Here is a 21,875-nt window from a genome sequence, read left to right as displayed (position 1 = left end):
TTGAATATATGGGCTGTGTAGGATTAAAAAACAATCATTTTAAATATATAATAACTGGAAGTGCTTCTGGACAAGTATTTACATCTTGCAAAGTGGTCTATATTGTTGTACATAATGTTTACGAGAATGAAAAAAAATGCTCATGCAAATGACACATTGAAATATAAACAAATGTTTAGTATTACCAATTATGAATATAGCTGACTGAATTTACACAGCCCCAGAAATGTTTACTTAAAACACGGAATGTAGCCAGCAGGACTTAAATAAATACATTTGTATTCTGTTTTTTTTTTAAATAATATATTAGAGGCACCAAATGTCACAAAGCCTACTTATGTAAATGTCTAGGTTTGCAGGTAACTGCTTGGAGTCGTTAACCTGAGTGTTGAGATGCCACATCCACTCGATGCTCTCGTCGTCACGGCTAGTCGCCATATTAAAACTGAGAGGAACCGCGTAAACACGTAGGTCGGTCCGCCTCTAGGATCGCGAAGGGCCTTTTCTCCAAAACAAATCTACATTGAACTCCCTTTACCCCACAAACATTTATGCATCGGGCCGAGTAAGACATTTCGACCTCAGACAGGAGTTGTCTGGGAGGGAGGATTTGTTTCGGTGTGATTTGAGAGATGAGTGCTCTGGCCCAGCGGAGCTCTGGCCTGGTGCAAAGACGCACCGAGGCTTCGCGCAGCGCCGCTGCCGCAGACCGAGAGCGCGGATCCGGCGACGAGGACTACGAGCCCCGCCGGGGAGACGAGCCGGACGACGATGACACCGGCGACTCGAAGGAAACCAGACTGACCTTAATGGAGGAAGTGCTTCTCTTGGGGCTTAAAGACCGTGAGGTTGTTATTTTTTCTTTAATTTAAGAGATATGTCAGGTGTCGATATTTAACGTTAGCCTGCTAACCGCTTGATCGTTTATATCATTCACATTTTCTATAGAGACAAAGCTGAAGACAATCTTCTTTATCTTTACATATATAGTTTTAAACTTGGTTGTTGTTTATAGTTGAAATCGCACCACGTTATTGCTCCGATGAAAGCTAGCGGTTTGCTTTCAGCTATTTCGCGTTTCAGAGTCCAGAAACCTACCAAACTAACATAACAATTTGACACCGCTTTAAAAATGCCTTTAAGTAAGTGGGTCACCCGTGTGATGTTTTATGACGGTATCGCATGACCTCGTCACGCTTGACTGTGACGAACACGACAGCTTTTGAGACCCCTGTCCTTCTACCCACAACGACCCGCGTTACATCCACGCAAGCTTGACTAAGAACCATGTCAATCCAGACACCATTGATAAAAATGTGCGAGAAGTGTCTTGGGACCGATCCTAGGTTGATCTTTCTGTTTGCTTTCGTCCTATAATGTACTGCAGTGTTTAACTTCAACCTTAAGCAAATACACCTGGACCTGCTTATCAAGATCTTAAAAGATGGCTTGAAAATTGTAGGTACTTTGTGTTGGGTTAAGGTTGGATGTGGCTATTTGGGAGCAGGATTGGACGCCCCTGCTCTAAAGCATTAAGATTGAGGTCATTCATGGGTAGGTATTGTCTATTCAAGGTGGTGACGTAGAAGAAAAAAATGTGTGACCACGCATGACGTTTTGTCCTGGGGTTTTGGGGTAACTAGTTGGACTGCAGGGATAAGTAAACAGGTAGATATTGCTCAACCAAAATGAGCCTGGATGGTTGAGCAATGACTGCTGTATTGATTGACCTTTACTTCAAGTTTATAATGGCCTGTCAACTGTAGGCATCGTGGTCTGGTGTCTGTAAAGACCCTCATTTAGTCATTAATGAATAACTGCCTCCTTTCACTTATACTTTAAACAACAATGTCTGCCGGTCACCCTTAAAATGAATGTTAAAGTGTCAGGTCACAGTCCACGAGACTGGTTCCCTGAGACTATATTTGTCAGTACAATTGAATGCATGGAGGTTTGTGAGTGACGTTAATTGTCTGTATACCAAATATGTTCTTGTTACTGCATTAATGAAGACTCGAGTCGAGAGGGTGTAGTCACGCGGCTTGTTCACGCAACAGTCCTTTTTTGCATTGCTGTCTTTTTCCATCATAGAAAAATATTATATAATGCACAGCCCAACACATAGGTTACTGAAGGTAAAATGTTCCTTTTGTTTGCTTATCTTTATGAGGGTCAATGATGTGATGCAAATTGTTTGTGTCCCTGTGATTTACGGTGGTTTCACATTTAGTTTGATTGACTGGTCCGAAGAACCCTAAATCGACGGCTCCCCCTGCCCGCCCATTTCCAAGCCCACTCCTTTTTTATGCACCCAGGTTCGGAAGACAGCGTTAATATCCAGATGAACCGAACTCTGACGTGAATCAAACCCGGGTGCATATCAAAAGTGCTAATGTGAAACCGCCCTTAAAAGAAAAAAAAAAGATTATTGTGCACTTTAAGTGTACTACTACTAATTTTGTTTTGGAGTCCCCACAACAGGTTTAAATGCATCCAAGGTCAAAAAAACACTGTAATTTTCGCAAAATATGCCTTTAATATCTCCCCATATCTCAATGATCTCTAAACGGTTCATTCAAGGCAGTTCGAAGATTCAGTTTCTGTAAACCCCTCCCTTCCACAAGCCCACTGTACTGCGATAGGTCGGCTAACCCAGTCTGTTGTGAATGGTCATTCCATATAGACTGCATAGACGCACAACTACATTTCAGGTTTAGATTATTAGTACACAGAGATACTGCAAGCTTGCGTCCGATAACGCTTCCTACTATGTAGTAAGAGAAAACCCTATAGTATGTCCGAATCCTCAGTATCAATAAAGAGTAGGTGAGAAATTCCCGGATTCCTGGTTACGCCCAGATTCTTAGGCACTCAGTGATGGATCTTGACATGCTTCTATTTCCGTGAGCCCACGGGACAGAATACAATACAGTCTCACCTGACTTTCATGTACAATGAAACATGTTGTCAATTAAAGCTAATGTAACATCGACCTTGCTTTGTTCTTCAATTGACGGTGCTTTATGTTGTGCGTAGATTTAATTCCTAGAATTTAAATACGAAGCATTAATATTGAGTTTATTTTCAGCAGTTTATTTACGTTTGTGTTTTGTATTTATATTTGCCCTTTACACTATTATATATTACTTAAATGGTTTTTAACCCGTAGACACAACAAAATACATGAAAATTATTCACAAGATCATAAACAGGTGCTTTAACTGATACACTTTGGCGCAATTCAACTTTCCGATCACCTTTCATGAACGAATAATTACAAAACACAATAATAAGTCCTTAACCAATGGAATATCTACATTAAATTACTTATCCAAACGAAAAGTTAGCCCTACATATAGCCCTGCCAGGTAAAAATGGAAATACATGAAAATAAAAAGCTCTGAATGTGCTGTACTTGTGTTGTTTACTTTTACAAAACACATGTTACGGTGTTAAGGCGACCTGTTACTCATAACTTCAGTTGTTGTGCTTGTCATTACATCACATGGCCAATCTCTGGCCGACATTCCAGTACAGTAGGTGGCGGATTTGCACCTCAAACGTAAGTTGCCACACGCCATTGAAAAGGAACAGAAGAAGAATTACGTCAAATGACCACATCAATATGGCGTAGGACAGCTTGAACGCATTCATACTAAACATATGCAGGGAAACAGTACGTCCATCCACATCCAAGTGTGAATCCAAGTAATAAAAAAACGACAGGCACTACAGTAAATGGCCTCACACCTGTTTTGAAAGTAAAAACATCAGCATGCTTGATTTTGCAGCACAGAACACAGCGTCTCCACAGTATGTAAACACACAAACTATCAGAAGTGTTTGTGGGCAGGTCAGAGTGTTCGTGTCTCGCATGCATGGGGGATTTATGCAAATGTGATGTCTGGAAATGACAGGCTTGAGCTTTGAAAAAAGGACCACAAGTTCTGGCGATTCAGAGTCGACTTGTTATTTTGAGATGTTTATCTTGGACTTTTAGGATGAACAACTTTGCAGATCATTAACATTAAAGGAGAGCTACGTTACGAACTGCAATAAAGAAGGTTTTAGGTAATCCAAGTAACTGGCTCTGTGATTACATTTAAAAGGGTTACTGTTTCTCTTTCACTTCCCTTTTCTGAGGACCAAGACTGAAATTCTGGTTTTAAATCATTTTGAGGGAATGATTGTTGAATGTCGTTCTGGATTGCCGCTGATGAAGTCCTGCATGAGGACATTAATGTTCAGTAGTTCAGTTTTTTGCGCCATTTGGACAAGACCACTCGTGACACTTGACCTACACTAACGGCGTGACATCATGAGACACTTGTGTTGTCATTGTAACAGTAACGGTTTAAAAACAAAAACAGTAAATTTATTAATGTTTTCAAGGAATATTAGTGAATATGCCCATTAACGAAATGTATGTCTATTTACACGGATTACAAATAGTCCGTCCAAGGCAGCAATGTTTTTTACACCAATCAAAAATAGCTGTATTTTCCACGCGATACAGACTTTATACCTTACGCCACTGGAGTCGCTGTTAGAAATGGAGTCGTTCTTAAACTTTCTCTATTCCAATCACATATTGGTGGGCGGAGCTAGTGCAAATAGTATCTGCCTTCATTTATTTTTGACACTGTTTTAGTTTTTCTTTCGCTTGATGCGCAGCACCCACACTTCCCACGGCCATTCTCTCATGCCATCCCAGATGTACTTTTCTTCAACTGAACTCAAACAATTCTTAATTTGATCTTGTAGCAACATTATCATTAATGGTTACTTTGATCTTCATCGATAATGCCGAACCATATGTTGCGCATATGACAACAATCGTGACACGCTAGAACCATTGAGATTCAACGTTATCTTACCAAACTGATCTGTATGTTGCCACGGATACTTGACGTATCCCAAAATATTCATCGTGTTCTATCCCAAACATGTTGTTTTGCTTCACAAGACATTTGTTAACCCTCTGGGGTCATTTGAATTAGTTTAAACACATATTTTTTGGAAAATGATACTCCTGTATAAGATGGTAATGGTATTTTTATATGAAATAATCCATCTGTGTTTGAGAGCGTTCTTTATTTGACCAAAAGAAAAAGGTTACGGTGACCCGATCTGTCAGCAAGGACACAATCAAATAAGCACACACCATAAAACGTGTCTCTTTATGAGTGTGTGGACACCTTGGAACAGACAAGTTCATTGTCTATTCCAGTTAAAACAAATCTTAATGCTTTCAGTTTAAAGTCTGGTGAAGTTTGCTCTGTTACACAATGTAATGCTTTTGACATGCCAAAATGTAAATCGGTTTCTCTAAACGGTTTCAACAATGAACACAATTCATGAATATGCAGATCTCCCGACCTCCATTCAATTGCGTGAGCTCTGACCATTGATTATAGGTACATAGACGTTTATTTATTCCAACATTTTTGGTGGTCCTCACAAAATATGTAGTCAAAGTGGTTGTTATGCTTGTGCAAATTATTAAAGGTTATTCGAATTTGTTTATTCTTTGCATAATGGTGTATACAAAAAAATGCACTTGGCTCAAAATGACAGGATGCTTTGACGTTTTACATTTCGGGAAGGGTAAGGGTCCCACAGTACACTTCCTTTTCGCCTATTGTTTATTTGATTGTTACATTTTTCTAAGATGGAAATGTTGGTGTGTTTGTCTTTTGGGCAAAATCGTTGTCTGTATCTGATAGTTTACAATTTCTGTTAAAATCTCTTCATCAAAACTATAGGTCTGTTTGTTAATTTAAAAAGCACATTTTGACAACATATGACAAAGCTGCTACGGATAATTAAATGAACATAGATAATTGTATGTTTTGCTTTGAGTGCTCTTAGGTTCTTGCATGTGCTTGTCTTCATGTGCAGAGCGACTACTTTGCCAGCACATTAAGAGAGGCCAGTTGTTTCACAGTGGTGGTCTCTGCGCCGGGAGTCTGGACCTTTACAAAGCACGCCTTGTTACTGATGGAGAGATCTTTCCACTGCTGCTAAACATGACACTGCAGATGAGCTCTATAACTGTCCCTCCGGGTTGGGCAAAATTCTTTATTGAGCTGGCTCTCATTTGAGGCATGGGCTTGAATTTGTACTGAATTGACCTCACGAATGTCTAACTGGAATTGGAATGATAGTCAGACGCATTACCGAAACGAAATTCACACAGCAGTTGTCCAGCAACATGTGTGCAAAAATCTAATAAAGGGAATACTGACTCGCTCTGTTTTTATGTCCAGGGCTACACCTCGTTCTGGAATGACTGCATTTCATCAGGCCTGCGGGGCTGTATGCTCATTGAGCTGGCTCTACGGGGAAGGTTACAGCTGGAGGCCTGTGGTATGAGAAGAAAAAGCCTGCTGGCCAGGAAGGTGAGATTCCTTTTAGCATTCTGGAGTTGAAAGTCAAATATGATATTCTGTGTTTTAGGGATGCTCATATTGACCGTTTAACCGTTAACGATAGTTAACATTTTGACCGATTAATACTATCACGGTTTGAAAAGGTATATCTATTTTTTAAGTTAACTAATATTTATCTTATTTTGTAAAGTATAATAATCTAATAATGCATTTTTAAATAACTTTTTAATCATACGTGTTTTTTAGTTTTCTGTACGGTGAAAGAAAAATATGCTATATGTGTGTTAACTCATGGAGCGTGCAGGGTGCAGCAGGGTGTAAATACCCTCCCAAACTGCACTGGCACCCTTTCTCAAGCTTGTTGTTTTAAATGTAGACGCTGTGACATTCTTCCTGGCGTTTCCATGCTTTCTTTTAGACTTAATGTTAACGTAACGTACGAATGTGAAATAGGAACACGTAATAAATGACGTTTGTATTTTGCGGGGGTATAGCAGATTGGATTAATATCTGTTTAGCTAAGACACATTTATGTGCAAAGTGCCCTCTTTGGATATTAATCCTGGCTGGTGTAAAAATGAAACGTGCTTTCCCGAGGCATTATCTCGGCATTCCCGGGACATCCGTGCCATCTGAAAGGGGGTTTTCGGCTGCGGGTCTAACTGTCAACAGGTTCCAGACTGTCCCCACTGCACGTAAACATGTTACTTGATTAAAACCCGTATACGGAACACCTGAGTTTGCTTCAATGTTGTGTATGTAATTTCTAATCGAATCGTGACAAACTATACATCATTGGAAAGGTCTAAGACTCTCAAATACTTTTTTTTAGGTGTTTTTTCAAATAATTTATCTAGGAAGAGTAATTGTTTCTTTTTTATGAAGAGTGCGCTTGGATTTTTTAATGTCCTTTCACTTGTCACCGGTCCGTATACGGAACACCCACGTTTGCTTCCATAGTTTTGTGAAAATTCTGATTTAATTATGACAAACTATATATCATCGGATAAGTCTGAGACTCTAAAATACACGTTTCATCATGGTTTTATGAAATAAAGTATGTAGGAAGTGTACGTGATGCGAAAGGACAAGAGTGTTTATAACATATAAATACATGCCGCAGAACACCTACATTAACATCAATACTGTGCATCTAAATTCTTATCTTATTACAAACATTATATTGTTGGAAAAGCAAAATAATCTAGAATACACATTTGATCAGTGTTTAGAAGAACAATCTATTTAGGAAGAGGAAGTGATACACAAATGATAATTGATTCATAAATAAGAGTGCATCAAAAGTATAGTTTCATATAAATGTATTGTTTTTATGTTGTTTCTGTGCATAATTGTGTCTGTTAAAAAAGCATCTCAATGTCCTTTGTGGTCAAATTTTAGTTCAAGTGTTAAAACCAATAGAAGCCTAAGGGCTAAAAAACTTCACCTCAAAATTTGATGTATTATGACCAAACTTGATACAACACTTGTTAAGTGTTAACTTTTACTTTTTGTTTCAAGAAAAACATAAACCTTTTTTAAATGTATTTTTATAATAAACATAACAAAATCTCTTCACGAATGTTTTTTTTTGTGTGATTATTAGGACTAATCTGCTTATTTTCTTCTTTCAAACGAGACACTACCGTAGGTTTTTATTCCAAAGATTTCATGAGTTACAGCCATTTTAGTTCCAACAGTGCGTTTTCATGTGTATGCTCAAAAAGTGCCCTGACGTGCAACAAGTTAAATAAAAACATGCGATTTATATTTGAAGAAAAAACTTTGACAGAAATAAACTTTGACGGTTCTTCTGTGTTTTCGTTTTGTCATAACTTGTTTAATTGCTTTAGTTATTTCCTACGCTGTTTATTTCTTGCTTTTTATTTATATTATTTTAGGTTTTCTCCATTGTCAAAATGCTCGGATTGCTGCCACAAAGACCCCCTAACATTTTTCACTCTTTTTGCATCTACTGTATCAGTTTCAAACGATCTCAAAATCCAGCGTTATATCAAGCGTTTATATAATATTCATCACCGAAATACAAAGAACAAACAAACATAGCTAAACTTCCGTTAGCCGAGTGAAGCGGCATTGATGGGTGTGCTCCAGTGTTTCCCACAGGATTTTGGCAGATGCTGGTGACGTCAAGAACTAATTGGCATATTTGTTACGTCACCACGTCGTGTTAGCAATGTGACTAAACACTTATCCCGTGAGACAGGACATGAGAGTTTTTAAAAGAAATCCTCAATGATGAAATGTTTAGGGAAAAATACTCTCTTATTGTAATATATTACTGCATAATATAATTCGTCAAAATGAATATGTAAACACTGCTAAATGTTTTGTCACAAACTCAAATGAGAGGCAGTAGATGCACAAAAATGATGCTCTGTTTTCTTTACAGGTGCAGCTTTTAAAGAGTTTTAGTTGTTTTCTTTACATGCTTTTTGCGTAGTGCTCATGTTAGCAGAGGTGTTGATCATATCACACTGTCCATCGTCCTTCCTCCTCTGACTGATCCCTCATAGTTTTCAGAGAAACATTTAAAAACTACATTAACACATCATGTTTTATCCTAACATTGCACATAAGTAAGAGTTGTTCGAAATCTTTATATCTGACGAACACAGAGAAAGTTTTTTGGAAGCATGTCTGTAACCAAACTGATTGACTGCCATAGTATGGAAAACTACTATGGTAGTCAATGGTGATGAGATCTGTTTGGTTCCTGACATTCTTCCAAATATCCTCCTTTGTGTTTAGCAGATCAAAGAAATGTATATAGGTTGGGAGCTATCTGAGGGTGAGTAAATGATGACAGGATTAGTATTTTTATCCCTTCAATATTGTCCTTGTTTGAGTGCAAGGATATTTTACATCCTCCAGTGGTACCCAATATAAAGACTTAAATTCTAACATATAATGCATACCTTAAAGGGGTCCTTTAAGAAATAGATGTATTCTTTGCACACAAAGCAAACCACAACGAGTAAATATGTTGCAATATTATTTCAATGTTATAAATGTATGTGTGAAACATTTTTTGTTAGCCTTTTTTGGTACATTTCCTAAGGGTAGGCTCACCTGAAAATAAAAAAAATCTACTTTCAGTATTTGTGATGTTCTTGGCGAATTTTGTTGTTGGTATACTTCAACATGTGCAGGACGGTTTCGGCCACTAGAGGATGCCCTTTATTTATAGATTTGTGTCAGGAGGCTTTTTTGTGCTTTTTTATTTGTATTAAACCGGGCTTTGATGTTAACTGGGCTTTTATGTGCTAAACTTCTCATTCTCTAGCTGTGTCTGCTTTTGTGCATTAGGTTTTGTAATGTTTATTAAATTGACATTTTTTCTCCATCATTTTTCCAGGTTATATGCAAGTCTGACGCTCCAACGGGGGATGTGCTATTAGATGAGGCTCTGAAACACATTAAAGACACCCAGCCGCCTGAGACTGTGCAGAGCTGGATTGAGTTACTCAGTGGTGAGTCCTGCACAAATCATTTCAGTTCCTCAATCTTGTAGTTATTTTTTCTGAATACCTTAATACTTATCTGTCTTCACTACTTTATTGTCTGTCTTATTTTCATTATTGCCTAAAATGTTGATTAACTATTAACACTTTAAAATGTGCATTTAATGCACTCGACATTAGTTGGCAAATATTCTCGTGCACATGGTAAAAATAAAGAATCTTAAGCTGGATCCAGGCCTGATTTCTGGTATATATTGTGGCTATGAGCTCAGATGAACTCATAATGGAAAAGTAAAGGGTCAGAGGGTGAGATCAAAGAGTCTTAAAAGTAGGAGCTGTCATTCTCATGGAGAAAGAGTATAAAACTCTGCTCAGAATTAGATCAGAGCCTTGAATTACTGCAGGTTTATGACTAGCAAATGCTCTGCCACAGTCATGTTCCGCGCTCCAACGTGGTTTGCGCTCGCACTGCCCCCTTTCCAAACCAAACCGCACTCCAGCCTACCTCTTCCAATCAGACCAGGGAGCAGTAAGTGAACCGCGCCCGAGCGTGGTTGCGAGCACTCGTACTAGACAATCGAATCAGGCTTTAGGGGTCAAACGTGCCCGGGCACGGTTCGACTTGGACAATGTGAGTAGGCCTTAGTTACTGTAATTTAATTTCTTTTCCCTTGAAAAAGTAAAGTAAGGGTCTGTAATTTAATTACAGTTTCTTTGGACGTAATCGAACTAAATACTGTGTAATGTATACAATAGTGAAATTGACATTAAAATTCAAAGTCTAACTTTAAAATGCATGCATTAATGTATCTTTCTCACATTTGTAATACTTTAGTCAGTTAGTAAGAGTACTTTATGTAGTTTTATATTATTTATTTGAGTCGTTTCGTGTCTATCATTGAATCACTAAACTAATGAAGGTTGATAGGATGTAGAAAGTAATTAAATACTGTCTGGAGAGAGTCATTTGTACAGTAATCTAATAACACGATCGAATATGTAACTAGTAATTAATTATCTTCTCAGAGTAACTTACAAAACACTGATGCTCGGTAGACAAGAGACTATAACATGGTTTCAGCATGAAACATTGAGATTAATGGCTTTAATCTGCTCAAAACCTATTAAAACTATTAAAAATGTAATGATTATTATGTACAGTTTATCAAAAAAAGTCTGTTTTGACATAAGATAGCTCATAACACCTATCTAATCATTAAAGCAACACTTGTTGTTTTTCAGACTTAAAATAATGTCTTTAACTCCAATCTGTAAATTCTGTGTTCGGGTCGGTACACAGCCCCGCCCATCGCCTGCCTGCGGAAGCGTGTGATATGGTTTCCAAACAACGTTCCTGCATTTGCCGGTTCCATCTGCTTAGTAAAACATATTCATGTATTGTTCTGCCCACGGGGAAGCTTACACGGCAACATTATTTACACCACTGGTAACAGATAATTGCGCTTATCCACCACTTGGGGGACCACGAGATTGAAATCGTAGTGGAATGAAGGGTTGACATTTAACTTTTTATATCACAAAAAAAATCTTCACAATTTCATAGATGTAAAGGTTTAAGAAAAACCCCATGTAAATATCGTCAAGACATCGTGCAAGCAGGAGAAGTCCTTTTTTTATATCTTAAAGTTTTCTTAAGAGTCAAGATCCACAAATATACAGCCCTTTTGGGAGCTTTACCTCTTACACCCAGGAGTTTTACAGCTGTTGCGCAAACTTTTTATTTAGTTGTATGTTAAGTTTTAGCAATAGCGTATTGTCAAAAGGGATTATATAATATCTTTAGAATGGATGAACAGGAAACATTTAATAAGAAACTGATCAGACCAAGGCTAACTCTGGGGTGACACGTTTAATTTCTACCCTCGTCCAAAAAATAACAGCGATTATAAGCAGATATAAAGCAGTGTTTTTTTGTTTGCAGGCGAGACATGGAATCCACTAAAGCTTCATTATCAGCTGCGTAATGTCCGAGAGCGCCTGGCCAAGAACCTCGTGGAGAAGGGTGTCCTCACCACCGAGAAACAGAACTTTCTGCTCTTTGACATGACCACACACCCACTTACCAACAATAATATTAAACAGCGCCTTATTAAGAAGGTGCAAGAGGCAGTGCTGGACAAGTGGGTGAACGACCCTCACCGAATGGACAAGCGTATTCTAGGCCTTATTTTCCTCGCCCATTCCTCCGACGTGCTAGAGAACGCATTCGCACCGCTGCTGGACGACCAGTACGATCTGGCCATGAAGAGAGTACGACAGCTGCTGGACCTTGAACCCGAGGGTGAAAGCTTGAAGACCAACACCAACGAGCTGCTGTGGGCTGTGGTGGCTGCCTTTACCAAATAAAGCCGGTTCGGATCTGGTGAACGTGTGGCGTGAATATATGAAGGGTTTGACTGGCGAAAACAGGTTGGAGAAATGGTGAGAACCCTGGTGTGTCAAACTAGACATTCCTTTGCTTGTAGATATCTCACGTTCTCTTATTTCTGCAAGATTTATCGTTGAGTTTCTCTTTCTTTTTTTGAAAGCACACAGGTTCTTTTCATTATTTGTTCAGTTGAATGCAATCGGGTACAAACTCGCCATATACTGTTGGAAGGTGTACCTGATGCATCACTGGGCAAAATGTCTTTGCTATTTTCTTGCCTTGACATCGTGTTGGGTACCTAACGGATTTTACAATCAGATTTATTTTGCACTAATTTCTGTTTAGTCTTCAGTTTCATGTACAGTTAATTGGACTTCGTTGTAATAAAAAATAGCTGTGTCCACTTCCATTAAAGCAGTACCTGTATATGGTACAACTGACCAGATTTACAAAAAAATAAAGTACACTCAGTGTATCAAATATTTTAATTCAATCTGTTGTCTTGTCATATTGATAATGCAGCTTGAAAAGTAACCAAAAAGGTCTAAATCCTATACTGATGATAACATGTGCAGTACATATAGTTGGTGGCAAGTGACACAACTAAAGCAAAGAAAGCAAGTTCTGTCCAAACCGCATTGAGATCCAAACACGGAGAAGAAACCGTAGGCTGTCAGGAAACCTGGATGGGATGGGACTTGACTGTTTATAAGCAATGGGATTAGGTCGTTTATGTTTGAAGGTTGGAAAGGTTTTCCAACAAAGAGCTTTTGCAGACCTGAATTCCGTTTCTTCAAATTCATATAGATATCAGCACGTACAGATTCTGTCTTTCTGCCCTAAAAACGCCACAAATGTTTCTCTCTCTACCTCTCAGACAACACTCCATTTATTCTCATGAGTTCTACAACTTTTACTCTCTCTCGTGTTATTAAGAGATTTAACTTAATGTACTTTAATGTGCCTGAGATTGGGTACAGAATGGGTTGCTCTCGAGGTCCAATACGTACTGTAGCTCTTCGTGATGTGGATGTCAATGGGGCTCGATACAGAAAGCATGGTGTCCATACCCTTTGTACAAAATGACAGATATGAAATAGATCCACATATATTAGATTTTTGCTTCTTGAAATCTGAATGGCAGACGGTGTCATTTTTATTGATGATTTTATTTTCATTGATGATGTTTTTAATGTTTAAAGATATAATGACATTATATATGTTCTCCCAACTCTCAACAGACCTTGGACTGAAAGATCATAGACTTTATTAATGTGATTTTTATATGTAACAGCAAATTCCATAATTTTCTTGGCTCAGTATATTTTTGATAGCATTGTATTATTATTAGAAACAGAAAGGTAGCTTATTTGGCATTAGATATGCAGGATGGACTTGCTGTTACTTCTAGTTTAATATGCATAGAGTTTCTTGTACTTCTTACCACATGAGCAAACTCTTGTGTCATCATTATGCCTGGCATGTTAATTGTAAAGCATGTCTTAATTTCTGTTTTACACAATGAAATCTTCTGTTCAATATCATATTCAAATGTATTTAATTTTTATTCATTTTTATAGCAATAATTTAGGTAGACATGCTTATGTTTTGCTCTTTGTTTCTTTTACAATAATGGTAAATGCTTGTTTCAGTGGTTTATTGTATGTAACAACGGTTTGGGAAATCCACCAATTGTTGGAAGAGTCAACGTTTCAGGTGTCAGAAATGAAATAAAAGAAAAATAACATCAAATGTGTAGCTTTAGAACTCACTATAAAGGGACCCCAATGTATATACTTTCTTACTACCATGAAATAAACTATGGTCTTGAATTCCCCGAGATCATCTTTTATTAATTTGATATATAATGCATGAGATACATTTTTTCGATAGGGTTCTTGCATAGTTTACACCAAAACCACTATAGGATAAAAAAGTTGTTTTTTAACGTGTGTTTTATGCTGCAGTTTAAGTCCATAAAGGTTCTGGTATTTACAAACTTTGGTACTTTTATTGCTTAAACCAGTCTTTCATTTGTATATTCTCCCTTATCAGCTAGTCTCTAATAGTTTCTTGTGCCTGGCCTGATGTGCTGTCTGGTGTCTGCAGGCATCTGGCCATCCAGCTAACCTTGTGCAAGATTGAATCACGTCTGCCTACACAATAACATCGCAGCGTTAAAGTTAAAGCTGAGCACAGCTCGCAACACTGAAAAATGCTCAGCTAAAGGATCGAATGTGAGCGTAACATCTTTCTTTCATATGGTCGAAAGTTGTTGCTCTGGCATTGTCAGATGTGACTCCGTAAAATTCTGTTTCTTAACAGGGAAAGTAGTTGAAGTGCATATTATGTCTGGGCAATGTTGAGGATTACATACGTGATATATGGGGTGTGATTAAATGGATTTATTCAGTGAACAAACCCTTATTCTCTGTAAAAAAACACTACTCCCTATTTACGAAGATTATATTTAGTTTTTTACTACATTAAATCATGAAAATGGAATGAAATGATTTACAGACTTTCAAAACTGCATATTCATAGGTCATCTTTGTACACATTAATACAGATCAAGCATCCAATGTCAATATTCTAAAAGCTTAATGGAGAGGATGAGTAAAAGTGTTGAATATAAAGGCCCGTTTTAAACTTTCGTTGGAACACAGTGAAGTAAATTGCAAAGAAATGAAAAAGGTTGACAACCCAGACACTACTATTTATAGACTTGCCAAACTAAGCAACAGGACATGAAGTGCGGTTGTCGCAATCAAGACGGCAGTTGCAACACTGACAAAATTCTGAGATTCCTGAAATAAGTAATAAATCTTATCTGCACTTCAGTGGTTTCTTTGGTAAAGTGACTAGAAAAGCAAGCATGTGTGGAGTTGAGTTTGCTAGAATCCAGGTGACATCTCCTGGAACATTTTTGAAGAAAGTGGAATAGGAAAGCTTGTTGAAATCAAAGCCAAACTGATTTTCCAGCATGATAAAGTTGAAAAGCACACAAGATTAAGCAATCCATGAACTCAGATGGGGTGAATGCTTTTATTTTATTGTTAGTCAAAAATGTTCAAATTTGGAAATGTAACAAAAAAAATATTTAGGAGTGGAAAGGCTGTGCATCTATTTTTAGCATAGACACTTCAGCATGAATATCTATTACTTTTCAACATTTTCCTTCATTTTGGGGACAATAATCGCTATTAACAAACCATTAACTACGACTTTTCTTCCAATAGACTCTTAATTTGTTGCTTATTAATAGTTAGTAAGGTAGTTGTTAGGTTTAGGTATTGGTTAGGATTAGTGATGTAGAATATTGTCATGCAGAATATGTGCTTTATAAATACTAATAAATAGCCAGTATGCCAATAATAGGCATGCTATAACAACTAGTTAAAAGTGAGAATTTCCCCCAGAAGTGTTGATACTTTTTTATAATATATCTGTCAGATTCCGGAACTGTTCCCTTACTTGACAGGGCGAGTCCTTGGCTGTCCAGACGTCTACAAGTACAACGTTGTCTTCAAAGTTGAGGCTAAAATACACAACGAGACTTTTTCTCAGATTTGCCCAGATTTTCAGTCTGGTCTTGTTGCAGAAAGTCTGTGCCAGTCGGATCAGTTAGTGTGTTTCTATCTGAAACTTTTTTTAAAGTCTGCAAGTGTATGATATCCAGTTTTCCAAAAATCTGTTCAGATCTTAAACGTCTTGTAGAGTATTCCAGCCATTCATTTAGCTTCTCCTGAAATAATAAATGACCTAAAGGCACATATGCGCCTCCAAAATGAAAACCACCTGGGACTAGGAATGCCTATGCCTCATTGCTTCTAGAGACTCTTGCACTTAAAAAAGTATCAAAATATTAAAAACCTAATATATCTGTGGAAAATGGCAAAAGAGAGTGAGCAAAAGGGTGCCCATGATCAGTTACATAAGTGACATCACGCACAGGATGGTGAGATCAAGGGAAGCTAAAGCCACCAAATAACCAACCCAATGTTGTTCCTTAAATAGAAATCACAACAATTACAAGTTTGTGCACAGTTATGTTCGAGAACAAATGAAACGTGCCGGACGCTATAAGGCGGTTCTTGTCTCGAGATGTTTTTCTTGTATCTTTTGAAGGCTTGCAGCATTTCCTCACAGCTAAGAAAAAGGTATCAACAACACATACATGACACAGCTCATCACAAAGTACTTTGTCTTTAAATGTTCAGGATCTTGGCACGTTCTTAATATTTGAACGGGGATTAGATTGCTAAAGGCAGGACAAGTCTGATCCAAAAGCAGTGAGGAGTCAAGCTTAGGCTTTTATCATCTGAATTATCATGCCCGGACAAACTTCAGGTGGGGATTTGAGAAGATAATGGTTGATAGTTAAACTCAAGAGAGATAAAAAAGGCCTGAGAATAACAAACAACTTTTATTATTTTTCTGAAAACAAATAAGAAGAAATATTTTATAAAAGATCAATGTACACAAAACCATTTAACTGCGTTTTCTTTATAGTCAGTGAAGTATATTGAACCACAGCACTGAGACTCCTCCCATTGGTTACGTCATTCTTCGCGGCGAATAGCATGCATGTGTGAAACCGACCCATACACAGCTTTTGCTGTAAGCTTTGTGAAAGAGTTGTCAAACTTGACCAGAAAAAAGCTCGTTTTTCCTTTGTTATTGTGTTTTAAGTTAAACAACTGAACTGCTGATGGTCATACTGGGACTCGCAACGGATTTTATTCATATGGATTAAAACTTCTTCAAGTGCTGATGGAAATAGAGTGCGCTTAGTCACAATTCTCGGTAAGTTTTTGTTTGTTATGGTTTTAACTTATCTAAACTGGACGAACCTTTCTCGCACGTAAAAGGCTTTTGTGTAATATAATATATTTATTACCAAAGAAGCGCAAATTCACATTCCCCGAACCTTTTTGTTTACCGTTACCTAAGCCGGTGGCACTCAATCCCTTCAATATATCCCTTCAAATGCATTAAAGCATGCGAAACGCTACCAAGTTGTGGGTCTAAATGTTAACATGGTATTTGTGTTATTGCTCTTTTTGTTAATTCCGTTTTTGCCTCCATAATATAAATTCTTGCCATACGCAATAAAACTGAGCATATAACCACACCGAACCCCCCTAAAACGCGAATTAATATACACGTTTGGCAGTACACTGTGAAAACGTCGATGTCGTCGACTACTTCCACGTGTTTTCATTCATTTATTTGGAGTGTGAATGTTATGTGTGACGTTCGTACAGCGGTTTTTTACGCATTGCTGAGCGCGGTCACGTGTGCGCGCTGCCGTTTGATCTTAAACGCGTCGGAAGTATTCACTTGTGTGTTTGCGTCTGTTGTCGGTGGCAGTCGCCGTTCAGACCTCCCGTTACCATTCGACCATTGTTTCTATTCCGCTGGGACAAGAATAAATATCCAGTGATCTAATGTAAACAATGGCCTCTGTTAAACATGGCTGCGGTGTTTTATTGTAATGTAGTTTCATTGCAGTATAGGACCATTTATGGTAAGAAACAATCTTAAATAGAGGTAAACAGGACAAACTTGTAAGAAATAATGGTATGCTTCTTATTGGACCATTGCACTCATTGGCCAAATTATTCTCTTGCGGGCCTACTGTTTTGTTAGCTTATTGTCAACACATTTTCATATGCACTGTCACAGACTAATCCATTTTAAAACTCAAGTGAAAAAGGTCCAAGCCGGAGTGATAAATGATCTGCATTTCTAAGACATTTATTCTTAAATTTTACCTATTTCAAATGTTAGTCGTCTTTGTTTATTATTATTCCATCGTGTAAATTTACAAATTCGCATGACGATATTTATTTTGCACTAACAGCACCTCAAAGGATCATAAAAGAGAAGACTTTAAGAGCATAGTTTGTATGTCAACAATTAGTACTAGAATCATTAGTTAAAATTCAACCAAAGTATTTTTAAAGGTCCAGTGTATGAATTTTAGCGTCATCTAGCGGCGAGGTTGCCAATTGCAAACAATAGCTCACCCCTACCTTTCAAAGCACTATGGTGGGTGACACAGGACTAAGATGTCGTCACTTTTTCTCTTCTTTGCCGAAGAAGATAATGTATTTGCAAAACGCGCTCTGTGGAGCAGTTTGTCCGTTTAGGGCTACTGTACTAAACAACATAGTGAATTCCATGTAAGGGAACCTACTGTGTATGTAGATAGAAATAGCTCATTGTAAGGTAATAAAAACATAACGCTTCATTATGTAAGGTCTTCATACACCTCTGACACAGTAATGTATATTAGATTGCATTTCTGTCTATAGATCCTCCAAAAAAATGACATATTGGACCTTTAAATGGGTTACTTTGTCCTAAAATGTCATCACTCTTGCCTTCATGTCATTCTTCCCGTATTACTTTCTTTTTTCCGATGGAAACCAAAAGGAGATTTTTTTTTCTATCCAATAAATGTTAATAGTGATGAAGGCTTTCAGTCTGTAGCATTTATCCTAACATCTCCTTTTCTGTTCCACAGAAGATAGAAAGTAAATTGAGGGTAGGGTTTTCGTTAACGGATAAACTATTTCTATAAGGCTGCAAACGGTTTACACAGTTTATTCTCATAATGCTTCACACTGCTTTAAAAAATTGTGACACACATTAATGCTCACTAGCAACCCAGCAGAGCATTTATGGTGGAAAAAGTGTACAGCAGTGTCCACAGTACAAAAAAGAGGCAGTGATAGTGCGTCTCTGAAAGAATGGTAAGACTGGAAGCAGGGGCGTGTCATTGGGTTGTGGAACAGTTGTTTTCTTTTGGCTTAGCTGGACAGAATCTGGCTCACTGCCCTGAAGGCACTGCATGTCTCATCCAGAGGGAGAACACGGCACTTAACCAGGCCTCCCCTCAGATCAGATTCTCATATGGGGAATTGCATCTGTACATCTCATGCTGGACTGTTACACAAAGGTTAAGGAAAGACAGCTAGTTAGAAAAGATAACTGGATGTTATGTAGTATATCCTAACATTTGCGTATTATCAGTCTGGTAATGCAAAAATGTTCATAAATGTAGATCAATGGATTTTCATACATTTACATATAAGTTTTAATATTTCTGTTTCTGTTGTTTTGCATTGGTCATGGTGGTGAGATGCAAAATATAAAAAATTCATGTCAGGTGTGTACAAGAACACCCAAGGATGAGTGTGTATGTTTTAGTATATGTTTTTTTGCAGTATGTTTAACCAATATGGTAGCCGTTTTCCTGCATGTTTCTAGTCTGGATTTCTGATATTTTCCTGTGTACTTCTTTAATATTGTGAAGTCATTGAAAAACTATTGCAAAGTGCATATCGTCCCTTCTCCTTTTGTCTTACAAGGGAATAATTTCTCATGAATAATTTCTCTCTGTAGTCTTAATTCTATTCATATTCCTAAATGCATTAATAAAATGTTAAATGGGATCTAATTAGAGAAAAGATGTGCAAGATTAGAACATAAAACAATCCGGCTTCTGTATACAAAACCGATTTCAATAATGCTCAGTCTTTTGTTTAAGTTTGCAACTTAATGTGATGTTAATTTTCCATTGTACACAAAAGAAGTAATGTTTGAAAAATTATCATTCTTCAGTGAAAGATTAATTGTTAATCTTGTCCACTTGTGTCCAGCCAGTGTTCACGTCCTTAACAAAAAAATTATTACATGATGTCATTGATATTGACACTGCCTGGATGTGGAGGCAAATAACATTTTGATCTGTTTATGAAATTACAAAACTATCACATGGTTTCAAAAGAATTGGGATAACAGCTGCTTTTATTGTTGTGTTTTTATTGCTTTTTATGTTCTTTTACTTTTGTGGCTAAATATGTACTTTGAAAGGTTGAATTTGCTGCCATCAGAGAGGTTTTGCATCAGCATTTACACAGGCTACATCTACACTAATCTTCTTATATAATGTATTTGAAAAGTTTTTGTTGTGTTTTAAAGTGTTCATGCACACTAGCATTTTCACGAGCTGTTCATCCACACTGAAACGTCTGAAAATGCTTACCACTTACCACTAAAGAAAAGACTTTAATAAAATAAACAAACAAACGTAAAGGGGGGATTTTTAAGTTTTAAGCCCATGCATGTATTAGACACGTAAAATAGCAAAAATGTAGGTGTCTGAACAAAAGATGTATTTTAAGCGAATGCTCTCCCAGCAAAGAGCAAAGAGGAGATACAAACATGCACGTTATGTGGAGAATACAGCGTTTTAAACCTTAAATCGTAAGTACATAAGTACGTAAAATACATCCTAATGTTGTATTACATCTAAAGCAAACAATAATATTTGTTTTAGCCGCGTCAAATGATCACTTTTGCATACTAACAGACTATAACACAACATCCTCTCTCCTCGTACCCTCCTGTCGCTCACCGTTTTATGCTCCCGAAGCTCCTCCGTGAGAGATGCGAGACCGGTGCAACGCGCGGCGCAGCTGACACTCATTATCAATCACGTCACTGGCCTCGGACGGTCCGTCGCGGCTCTCATCTCGCCCTACTTGTTACAGATACATTTTAAAACGTTGTCTTGATTCAGGTTAACTGAAAAACAAGAATTTGTATAAATCTACTGAATGAAGATGTCAGTGCATACTGTTTATTCAAAAATGACACAGAAACAAACACACACACACTGCAAAGATTAAAGCACTATTCCATTATTGAAAGGTTTATGTAACTACACTTTAAAAGAGTATTCAGATGCTTTGGCCTGGATTGTCCCAAAATAAGCAGATTTTGTGCTGTCTTAGTTTTTATTGTTATCATTGTAAATAACATTGAAAACAACTATTCATCTGTTGATGGATGGCCAACACTATATTGGTCTTTTTGGCAAGTATGGGCACTTGATGAATTGTACCCTGTGTAGGGTTTCATTTACATATGAGAGCCCTCAGTAAGTGCGTTTTATTGTCCTCAATGAGAGCGTAGAACGAATGAATGAATCTGAATGAGGGGGTCTCACTCCTACAGTGGCTCACCTCTGACATCTGCATATACTACACTGCTCCTTTGCCCACCCCCACAGGCTTCTCACACTTTCGCCTGGGAAATGCCCCCTTCTATGCCCCGTTTGACTCTTTTCACCCATAGATGCCTTTTCCTGCATGCTCGTAAGTAAAGTTAATCCCTCATACTGGAAACATCGCTCCAGGTTATATTTTTCACTATCAAAGTTTTTCACAATGGCAGGATTTGTTTGTGCTGCTGCTTTAAGTCAGGCCTCCACATGTCAGAAACTGTTTAACTGTGTTTGGAGTTTGCTTAAAGAACCATTATCCGAGGATAACCTCAACAAACCCCGCAGACCACATGTTCAGCTAGAGCACAATGTGTTATGGTTTTTATACAGTACGTTTTTTTTTGTAGCAACTGAAAGTCATACTTAAGTCCATTTTTTCCATGTAAACATACAACATTTTATTTTAACTTGCCAGAGTAAATAGGATAACGTGATTCTGAAATCAGACTCATTCCTGACCTTGAATAGCTAAAAATGTCTGTAACCTTACGCAGACCCATCTAAATGACTGCCAGAATACAGTCTGAAAA

The 21,875-nt window shown here is 37.6% G+C and overlaps 1 protein-coding gene across 1 annotated transcript; it reads left to right on the top strand.

Annotated features, from left to right (window-relative positions):
- The first annotated feature begins 369 nt into the window (after window positions 1-369).
- golph3a (golgi phosphoprotein 3a) lies at window positions 370-14,262 on the top strand. The gene is made up of 4 exons (XM_079479986.1): window positions 370-848; window positions 6,270-6,401; window positions 9,772-9,886; window positions 11,820-14,262. The coding sequence occupies exons 1-4, from the start codon at window positions 633-635 to the stop codon at window positions 12,242-12,244; spliced, it is 888 nt and encodes a 295-aa protein (XP_079336112.1). The 5' UTR covers window positions 370-632; the 3' UTR covers window positions 12,245-14,262.
- The last annotated feature ends 7,613 nt before the right edge of the window (window positions 14,263-21,875 follow it).

The sequence above is a fragment of the Barbatula barbatula genome (genome assembly GCF_947034865.1).
Source record: "Barbatula barbatula genome assembly, chromosome: 2".
Taxonomy (NCBI): domain Eukaryota; kingdom Metazoa; phylum Chordata; class Actinopteri; order Cypriniformes; family Nemacheilidae; genus Barbatula; species Barbatula barbatula.
Note: the sequence above shows the minus strand (reverse complement) of the source record. Positions and strands in the feature narration are given on the sequence as shown.

What these genes read in the sequence shown, in the direction of transcription:
- golph3a (XM_079479986.1), top strand. Translation starts at nt 633, where the DNA reads ATGAGTGCTCTGGCCCAGCGGAGCTCTGGCCTGGTGCAAAGACGCACC. An exon ending in TGGGGCTTAAAGACCGTGAG is followed by an intron (nt 849 to 6,269) that starts GTTGTTATTTTT and finishes TTTTATGTCCAG; the next exon opens with GGCTACACCTCGTTCTGGAA. An exon ending in CTGGATTGAGTTACTCAGTG is followed by an intron (nt 9,887 to 11,819) that starts GTGAGTCCTGCA and finishes TTTTGTTTGCAG; the next exon opens with GCGAGACATGGAATCCACTA.